The 11,149-nt window shown below is 34.6% G+C and overlaps 1 protein-coding gene across 1 annotated transcript; it reads right to left on the reverse strand.

The window, feature by feature from the left end:
- Positions 1–5,645: 5,645 nt before the first annotated feature.
- On the reverse strand, positions 5,646–10,971 carry LOC110467228 (39S ribosomal protein L11, mitochondrial-like). The gene is made up of 4 exons (XM_021524241.1): positions 10,806–10,971; positions 8,773–8,868; positions 7,254–7,347; positions 5,646–6,932 (listed from the first exon to the last, which is right to left on the reverse strand). Exons 1-4 carry the CDS (start codon positions 10,953–10,955, stop codon positions 6,652–6,654), a joined length of 621 nt encoding a protein of 206 aa, XP_021379916.1. The 5' UTR covers positions 10,956–10,971; the 3' UTR covers positions 5,646–6,651.
- Between the last annotated feature and the right edge of the window lie 178 nt (positions 10,972–11,149).

Here is an 11,149-nt window from a genome sequence, read left to right on the forward strand (position 1 = left end):
AAATCTTTGAACGACTTCTTCTGAATACCCAAGACGCCTAGGGTGATGTTATTTGGCCAGTAACATGCTGGGATGAAGGGCTACGGAGTTTGTTCAAATAAATGACCTTCGGCTTTTTTCAAGGTCACAGGGGTCAAATATGTTAAAAACTTTAAATAACTTCTTCTGAATAACAAAAATGCCCAGGTTGATGATATTTGGCAAGTAGCATGCTGGGATGAAAGGCTACCAAGTTTGTTTAAACGAATGACCATCATCTATTTTCAAGGTCACAGGGGTCAAATATGTTTAAAACCTTTAAAGCAAATTTTTCTCCATAACTGAACAGCCTTGGATGATAATATTTGGCCAGGAGCATGCTGGGATGAAGAGCTTCCAAGTTTGCTAAAACAAATGACCTTCACCCATTTTCAAGGTCATAGGGGTCAAATATGTTTAAAACATGTAAACAACTTCTTCTGAAAACCCAAGAGGCATAGGATAATGAAATATGTTTAAATCTGTAAATGACTTGTTCTGAATATTCAAAAGGTCCAGGGTAAGCATGCTTGGACGGAGGGCTATAAACTCTGTTCAACTTAATGTCCTTATTTGTCTTTCAAGGTCACAGGCGTCATATGTTTAAACCATTTAAAAGATTCTTATGAATCGAACACAGATATTTTGCCTGTAGCTGTACATTAATAGTCCACTTTTAAGATTACAAGTGTGAGATTAATACCAGGTGAGCAATTCAGGCCCATTGGGCCTCTTGTTGAATTTGACATTTTGCTATTGCTATTTTTAAGAAAGTAAACTACAGGGCCTGTATGCATGAAACTGTTCTCATGCTAAAGCCTGAATTCTGTGTCCAAGCCAACTTTATTGAAATTCGCTTACATCACATAACACGGTCAAAAGGTCAAGTGTAAACAATGAAAACAGTATTTAGCTTTTCACAATTCATAAATATGTAAGTTTATTTTTTTATCTCAGGTTCCTGACTGAAGTTGCCAAGTTCATGACACAAGTTCCTGACATCAACATCTGGAACCCAATTCAAAGTCAAAGCGATAATCACAGCTACAAAGTTATGGTATGAGGAGTGTCTGTCCACACGTTGGTTTCTGCAAAGTAACTCGCTTGAATATCGTTCAATGTTGATGAACCTGTGTATGCATGTATATTGTACGAAGACTGAGGCTAAATTTGAACTTTAGCAATATCCGCCCATAATAAATAAGCATCTTGTACCCCGATTGGTCAATTTCCAAACTTTATTTCCACAAGATAACTTGCTAAACTATCATTCAATTTTTATGAAACTTGGTATTCATGTTTATCATACAAAGGCAGAGGCTAAGTTCAAAATGAGCAAAATCCATGCATAATTATTGAGCATAATGTGCTGATTGGTTGATGGTTTCTGCACAATATCTTCTTAATACCACCAGATTCTGATAAAACTTGGTCAATATTTACACTTTGTCTAATAGCTAATAGCTTTGGTTATAATGGTGTAAGAGGAATCATTTTCTATTTGTGCAGTTTGAAATATATACAAAGGAAGACAATTCCTGTGAAAAACATTTTATGAACATCATACAGGTTATGTGAAATATATGTATACCTTCAATTAGTTGGTCAAGTACAGTATGATTTTTCCTTTCACCACATTTTAGAAATACAGTTTTACTGTGTATACTTAATTCTCAACTTCAATGAATAATACAGTACAGTTGTTGTTTCTTCTCACATTTCCATACTTCATGCATTTATATACAATAATTAACGCATCAGATGGATTTTAAGCATGTCAGATAGGCATGGGATGGTCGTATATTGTTCTGTCCTGTAGCACTCTTGTTACATGATGGGATGAGAAAGTTAGATACATTGTATTTGGACAGCTGGTATCTGAATAAAGTTTCCAACCAATCATGAAATTTCAGACAAGAAATCCTGACATTAATCTCTTGAAAAAAGTTCAGTTCTATAAAACTTTATTTCTCTATCACAAATAAACACAATTTCACTGCAGTATATACTATACACCTTTGATATAACTTTCAATCATACTCTTGCATTGTACATGATTACCCTAAAAACTTTACATGGAGACATATTTAAAAACATTCTTTTTATCCATGCAATGTTTTGTTTGGGTGCATTAATTTATTTTATATTATTACCAAAAGCAAATAATTCTAGAGTTGGAAGTATTGGGAACCATTTTGGTATGTGTTCATTAGAACATAAATGTGATACGCTCCATTATTATTCTTGATATTAAATTAAACAATAGGCCCAATGGGCCTGCATCGCTCACCTGGTATAAATCTCACACTTGTAACCTTAAAAGTGATCTAGAATAAAGCGACAGGCAAAATATCAGTATTTATGATTAAAATTCATTCAAAAGAACCTGTAATTTTTTTTAAAACATTTCACCCCTGTGATTGAAAGTTGAACAAAGTCATTATGTTGAACAAATTTTATAGACTTTCATCTCAGGATGCAACTTGCAAAGTGTCAACATCCTGGAACACATGGTTATTCAGAAGAGGTCCTTTAAAAATTTTTAACAAAATTTACCCCTGTGACCTTGAATATAAGTCAAAGTCATTCACTTTAACAGACATCGTAGTCCTTGATCCCAGCATGCTACTGACTAAATATCAAAATCCTGCGCCTTTTGGTTATTCAGAACAAGTTGTTTAAATATTTTGAACATATTTGCTCCTTGTGACCTTGAATATGATTCAAGGTCATACATTTAAACAAACTTAATAGCCCTTGATCCTAGTATGCTACTGACTAAATATCATCACCCTAGGCATTTTGGTTATTGAGAAGTTGTTAAAAGTGTTTAACATATTTGACCCCTGTGACCTTGAAAATGGCTGAAGGTCATTAATTTTAACAAACTTTGTAGCCCTTCATCCCAGTTTGCTTCTGGCCAAATATCATCACCCTGGGCATTTTGGTTATTCAGAAGAAGTTGTTTAAAGTTTTTAACATATTTGACCCCTGTCACCTTGAATATGGGTGAAGGTCATTCATTTGAACAAACTTGGTAGCCTTCACCCAAGGATGCTACTTGCCAAAATATCATCTCCCTGGGAAGTTTTGTTATGGAGAAGAAGTTGTTTAAAGGTTTTAACATATTTGACCCCTGTGACCTTGAATATAGGTGAAGGCCATTCATTTGAACAAACTTGATAGCCCTTTACCCCAGCATGCTACTGGCCAAATATCATCACCCTGGGCATTTTACGTTATTGAGAAGAAGATGTTAAAAGTTTTTAACATATTTGACCCCTGTGACCTTGAAAATGGGTGAAGTCATAAATTTTAACAAACTTTGTAGCCCTTCATCCCAGTTTGCTTCTGGCCAAATATCATCACCCTAGGCCTTTCGGTTATTAAGAAGAAATCGTTTAAAGTAAAATATTGTGCCGGATGCCGGACAGACGGACGCCGCGCCACGACATAAGCTCACTTGGCACTTCGTGCCAGGTGAGCTAAAAATGATTCATGCTATACAATACACTTCATATGTGAAATCTCAAAAATTGTGTGTAAACAGGAAGATGTTAGAAATTAATACAATTTTGTTGTTACAGATAGAAGACCTGAAAATCCCCCAGAAGTCCCCCAACAGACTCCCAATACACCGCATTACAGCCTACTTCATACTACACATCATGGCGACAAATTCTGGCCAGTGTCTGATGCTGGGACAATATCCCATCCAACAAAAAGGCATAGAAAAGTGCCCGAGCCATAGAGAGAACCCTCTGGTATTTTTGTGTGGGAATTGTAAAACTTTAATATTCGCTACTTGTAGCATCACTGAACACAGAGAACATATAAACAGTTTTGTTGAAATTAAGAAAATTGCTAAAAATCAGAAACACGTACTACAAGAGTTTATTTCTGACATGGATGTTAAGATTCCGAAACTTAAAGGAGAAATAACTTCTGCGAGAACAAATTTTTCACAATATCACCAAAAATACAGACAAATGTCTGAAAACATTAAAAACCAGAGGGATAGCAGTAAACTGGAATTAGAGACAATAGCTGAGAATTACTTAGCAACATGTGACAAGATGGAGAAGGAGACCACAGACCACCATCAGACTCACATCACAAACCTAGAGGACAGGTTAGACACTTTAGTTAAACTCTCATCAGAGTGTAAACAGACCCTCCAGACAGGCACCGCTGTACTTGTGTATGACTCGGTATCAGAAATCCAGGACATGGACTTAGATATCCCACAGACAGCTAACATAGACATGACAGAGTTTACTCCAGGTAACGACAGACAAAGTCACCTGGAGCGGGCCATGGGGAAATTGAAGACTCCTACTGACCATTTCCAGGCAGGATCAGCACCTAGTGGTCACTCCAAACAAGGTCCACTTATGAGACCTAAACAGTCCAAATCTACAGAGACGGGTCAAACATCCACTGGAGCAGTCCTGTACAAACTTTGTGACAGTCCAACTGTCATATCTCATTTCTTATACCCATATCCTATCACATCAATTTGTCCTACAACTAATGGACGTGCATGGCTGTGTTATTGTAAAACCAACACAGTAAAACTCATCAACAACAAGAGGCCTGCATCTCTCACCTGGTATAAATCTCATACTTGTAACCTTAAAAGTGATCTAAAATAAAGCTACAGGCAAAATCTCAGTATTTATGATTAAAATTCATTCAAAAGAGCCTGTTGATTTTTTTTAAAACATTTCACCCCTGTGATTGAAAGTTGAACAAAGTCATTATGTTGAACAAATTTTATAGCCTTTTATCTCAGGATGCAACTTGCAAAGTGTCAACATCCTGGTACCCATGGTTATTCAGAAGAGGTTGTTTAAAGATTTTAAACAAATTTGACCCCTGTGACCTTGAAAATGGGTGAAGGTCATTCATTTGGACAAACTTTGTAGCCCTTCATCCCAGTTTGCTTCTGGCCAAATATCATCACCCTGGGCATTACGGTTATTAGCTCACCTCGTCCGTCGTCAATTCAAATGAATGACCTTCAATTATATTCAAGGTCACAGGGGTCTAATATGTTAAAAACTTTTAACATCTTCTTCTCAATAACGTAAAATGCCCAGGGTGATGATATTTGGCCAGAAGCAAACTGGGATGAAGGGCTACAAAGTTTGTTAAAATGAATGACCTTCACCCATATTCAAGGTCACATGGGTCAAATATGTTAAAAACTTTAAACAACTTCTTCTCGATAACCAAAATGCCCAGGGTGATGATATTTTGCCAGTAGCATGCTGACACGAAGGGCTATACAGTTTGTTCAAATGAATGACCTTCAATTATATTCAAGGTCACAGGGGTCAATTTGCCATAAAAAAACTTTAAACAACTTCTTCTGAATAACCAAAATGCTCAGGGTGATGATATTTGGCCAGTAGCATGCTGAGATGAAGGGCTACAAAGTTTGTTCAAATGAATGACCTTCACCCATATTCAAGGTCACAGGGGTCAAATATGTTAAAAACTTTAAACAACTTCTCAATAACCAAAATGCCCAGGGTGATGATATTTGGCCAGTAGCATGCTGAGATGAAGGGCTACCAAGTTTGTTCAAATGAATGACCTTCACCCATTTTCAAGGTCACATGGGTCAAATATGTTACGCCATGGCATAAGCTCACTTGGCACTTCGTGCCAGGTGAGCTGAAAATATTCATACGAAATAATGAGTGCTGAGAGCACTGGACAACAACTTGCACCTAGGGTTATACTCTCCAGACAGAGTTACTGTTCTTGAATTTCACACTCACTTCCCGAGGGAGCAGTCATTGTTTTTTTAGAAAAACATATTGACAATTCTGAATTGAAAGTAGCCCGATTTATTGATATCATGAATTAAAACATAACTACAAATTTATGATAGCGATATACACATTTTATTTATATTTCACGAATTTGTTTATCATGAAAAAATTACAAGTTGAAATTATGGTATGAAATTGCCTGATTCAACGACTAAAACCAATTTGTGAATCAGATAATAGATTTTGTATTGAAAGATTTCATGAATTACATATTCATTACACAAAAATCAAATTGGAATAATTAAAAAAAGCTTTACTCACTGATATTATATTGAAAGTGAAGATACGAAATTAACAAAATATAAAAGAACAAGTGTTCTGAGGGTAAAAATTCATCGCAGCAAGTGGGGATTCGAACCCTGGACTTAATACTGTTATGCTATTCCTCTGACAGATAGAGCTACCTGGTCAACGTATATGGCCTATCCAAACTGTACTACAGTTATATCAAACAGAATTTAAGGGGAGATACTGTATAAAGGAAAAACCATACTGCAGTGGGACAGGGATCCTTAAATACACATACAATATTTCCATTGCATATATTCAGTTCCTTTGGTATCCCTACACACTCTCTAAACACTGTATTAAAATATATGATAAATTTGGAACCTGTTCATAGTCACAATTAATATTCCCAAGTGTGTCTTTGCATCACACCATGTTTTATTACACAATCGTGGTGCTAGATTTATCACACCATTCTTGCACCACACTTTATACCTCAAAAGTCACAGATTTAGGTCAAATGTACTTTATATCAATCATCCATTTAAATGCAGCATGCAGGTTATTTTTTTTCAGCCTCCTTTGTCCGTAAATACTTTGCCTCCACTTCTTCCTGTCTTTTCAATGTTTGTTCCTCTACTACCTTTTCCCTTTCTATCAGGAATTGTCTGTATTCCTCTGGATCAAGGTCTTTCACAACTTGTAATCCTATGGAATGAGCACTACCTATTATCATCTTACAGATATTCTGAAGGTTAAATCTGTCCATTGTTCCTTCAGATTGCTTTATCTTGGCAATCTCGTAGACATGTCTCAATGTTATTTTTCCAGCTATTTCTTCACCTAAGTAAAAGAGAAAGGGAAATATTAACAAAACTACAGTGTTTAAAATTATGTTTGTTTTCCGTCTCCGAAAAAGAATACTAACATATTTATATTGATATATTAACTTTTTAAATGTAATTTTGTCAGAATATAATTTAGTTGGTACATTGTAGTGTAGTTTCAATTTCAATATTCTTTAAAATATCATACTGCAGTTGTTTTGATTATTTTATTCTAACAACAGAAAAATGCATCCATTTTATATCAGAAATTAACAACTTGTTTACATTATTTAGTGACTGATAAGTTTGAAAGAATTTAAATTCAAAAAACATTTACCTGGAGATAGGGCTCCCTTACTAATTCCTGCAGCACTACATAAAAAATAAGATGTAGTTGGCATAGCATGCTTTATATCAATGCTGCGGTCCGCCTATAGAAGAAATGAAATGAAAAATCAGATTGTCCAATTTCATTCAAACAACATACACAGTCGAAATATTTGTATGACTAATAAGGAGCTATCAATTACAAAGATGTTCAAATAAATTTACAATTATACTTAAAGTTGTATGTGTCAGGATATTACATGGTAAACTAAACATGGAGAAAGAAGAAAATCCAAATTTTGAAAATGTAAGTTAACAACATAAACTGATGGCACATGTAGAATACATTGACCCTGAAAGTGAAATTTGTAGCTAAATTACACCTTGGATCAAATCAACATACATATAAGTTTTAATACCAGGTAATAAGTGAAAAATAAAACCTAATAAATTTCATTTACCTGAAAACATGATTGGCAATATTTATACTGTAGTTTAATAGTGTAAATTTGAAGTAAATTATTCTACACTTTTTGGAATGTTTATACATTGTTTTGTTCATATCATGATATCCGTTTGTGTTAACATATGGTGTGAATAAAAAGAAAAACATTATTTATTCCTTTCAAAGCAATTGAAAAATTCCACAGAACCACCTTTTTTATGATGCTTGGTTAAAAATATGGAAATATTAAATGCAAGCACATTCTTCTAGGGTCATTATCAAAGTTTTTCTTTATGCACAAACAATGTACGTGTTAAACATGTTGCAATGTTTAAAGATTAGCTGGTCCCTTTGTCAAGATATGACTATTTCCAACCTGATGAATCTTATTGAAGATCTTCTAGGGTCAGTCATAAAAATGTGTAACTGAATTTTCGAAGACAATTCAATTCAAATGAGAATATAACTATTTTGAGTTTCAACCTACCGGTTGATACAATTAAAATTGTTTGTCAATGTACAATTTACCAATATTGATCAGTCAGGTGAATCCAAACAATCCTGTAACAACTTTCTCGATATACACAAATTTATGTGGTTTGACATAGTTTCTATATTTATCACATAATGTAATGTGTTATCCAGTGAATATACCCAGGTCATATTTGTTTGCGTATTAACCCATGTAATATGACCTATCAGCCCTGTGATTGGTTGTAAGTTTCAATTGTGACGTCACACCTAGGACAAGTACATGACAACACAGTGTGAGACTTACGCATTGGAGTAAAATTGGCGGCTTTTTACATTTCAAGGTTGCATGAAAATTGTCGTTTTACACGAATGAATGCCACAAATCTTGATTATGTAATAAAAAGGAACATTTCATATGAAATTTATGAAACTCGTCACAATTTTTTTATTTTAGCTCGCCAGAGGCTCGCTAAATTGAATTATTTTTTTAGACACGTTTCAGAAATGACATGAAATGGAAACTCATGTAAGATCCTTTATATATACAATCCATAATATATTGTGAGCCTTTGAAATTTTGAAAGCAATCAATCTAAATCTAATTATTTACCTTTAATTTGATCCAAGTTGGTAAAGGCAGCCCTTCTTTAATGTTGCCTGTCATGTCATTAAACTGCTTACAAAATTGTGAAATCTGTATTCCTTTCTGTAAAAAAGATAAAAAACAAATATATTATGTTACATATATAGTGATAAATAAATACTGGTGTATTCTACATCCATCCAATTCATGATGTGTGGAACACAAATCAATAGGATATCTTATAACAGTACTAGTTAAAACAATGATATATCAACCCAAGGAAAAGGAATTTACTTGATGCAAAAAGTTAAGGAGAGTTTAGTCTTATTCATCGTCAGAAACCCACGTTCCATTTTATTATTTTGATTAAGGGCTATTTAGGGCCTTTTTCAGTAATAGTAAACCTTAAAATCTCCTGCCATTCGCAAATGTTAAGAGTAAAGAGACCTAAATGTGTACCAGTAACTTGGATGTCTCTAGACTCATCATACAAACACTAAACAACACTAAAATCAAATACTGCTCCGTTTCCGGAAAATCTGGATACACTTGTATTACCTTGAAACAAAATAATCATTTTCTATAACGAGAGGCCAGTAGGTGCTGTAATAGCTCACCTGGAATTTGTTATTTTAATTCAGAGCCTGTCGAATACCATCAAGTGTATGGATTCTTAAGGAGTTGTTTTACCTTTGAAATATTTGACCCCTGTGACCTCCATTACCTCAAGGTCATTTTTGTTTGCAAAATTTGTAAGGCTCCACCCAAGAAATCTACCAGCCAAATATCATGACTCAATACCTTTTGATTCTTCGGAATAAGTCATTTAAATTTTATTTGACATATTTGACCTTGAAAGTGGGTCAAGGTCATTCTTTTCCAAAAATGTTGTAAGGCGCCACCTCAGAAAGCTACTAGCTTCATATCATAAGGCCTTTAAGTTTTTTTAATGAATTCATTCAAAGATTTTGACATATTTGACCTATACCAATGCATATGAAAGTAGGTCAAAGTCAATTTTGTTTGCAAATTTTGTAAGACTCCATCAAAGAAATTTACCAGCCAAATATCTTTACTCTAGGACTTTCAGTTCTTTATAAGACATCTAGATCTGTGACCCTGAAAGTAGGATGCAGTCTTTTTTTTATTCGCATGCCTTGTTAGTCTTCATCTAAGAAATCTACCAGCCAAATATCATGACTCTATGTCTTTCTCTTCTATTCTCAAAAGAAGACATTTTTTTAACATTTTGTTCAAAATTGTGTAAGGCTCTCTCTCAGGAAGCTACAAGCGAAATATCATGACCCTAGCACTTTCGGTTTTGCAGAAGATGTAAATTTAAGCTTTAGACACATATTTGATCCATGTGACCTTGAAAGTAAGTAAAGGTCATTTTTGTGTGCAAAATTTGTTAGTCTTCACCCAAGAAAGCTACCAGAATAATATCATGACCTTAAACCTTTTGGTGCTTCTTTTTTGACATTATTGATATGTGACCTTGAAAGCCTGTCAAGGTAATTTTTTTATCCAAAACTTTGTTTTCACCAGCCAAGGAATCTACCAGTTTTATATCACATCTCTGGCCTTTTGGTTCTTCAGAAAAGGTCGTTAAGGCATTTTTTACCTCTAGATCTGTGGCCTTGAAAAAGGTCAAGGCCTTTTTTCGCAACTTCATAAGCCTCCCTCCAACAGAGCTACTAGCCAAATATCATGACTGTTTTTTTAGAATAGGTCGTTTAAAGGAAAGTTGATGACGGACAAACTCCATATTTGTTAATCCGTCTACAGTAAGCGTAATAATGCACTAGACTTCTATCAAGATCAAGCCTTTATTTGACCATTGACCTTGACGTGAAGTTCCCCCGAGATCTAGAGGTGAATTGGTTCTAAGTAAAGAAGAACATAAGTGTATCGCATGTTATGAGCGGTGCAGCTGATTTTTCTCGAAAATACCTAATGTACCAAAAAAGTTTGTAATATTTACGAATAGAGTCAGTAAGTTGAGTAACATTTTCAGAGTAGGCCTACATGAGTCGAATTAAATAAGTGTTTAATGTAACCTTTCCTAACTGCGGTCCCAATGGTGGAGATGGAGTGGCTTTTCCTGATGGTATTGTTGTCCTTAGTATTGAACCACTTGCTTCTCCACTGACGACATTTTTCAAGTTTTTTGCTCCCTTCACCACTGCCTTGACTTTACCGCGAGCCATGATGCTGTCGAATTAAAAAATTAGAGTTATTTCCCTTAACGGAAAAAATCCTATCTTACCTTAGTTTAAAAAAAATGGACTAGATAAAATAATCAACACAAGTAGCAATGTTGAACTTATTATTTTAAACACTAATTATTTTAGATGAGAAAATGAAAATGTTTTGATAAAAGAATAGAGATGAGAGGAGCCTG

The sequence above is a fragment of the Mizuhopecten yessoensis genome, unplaced genomic scaffold, assembly GCF_002113885.1.
Source record: "Mizuhopecten yessoensis strain PY_sf001 unplaced genomic scaffold, ASM211388v2 scaffold11167, whole genome shotgun sequence".
In the NCBI taxonomy this organism is placed as follows: Eukaryota; Metazoa; Mollusca; class Bivalvia; order Pectinida; family Pectinidae; genus Mizuhopecten; species Mizuhopecten yessoensis.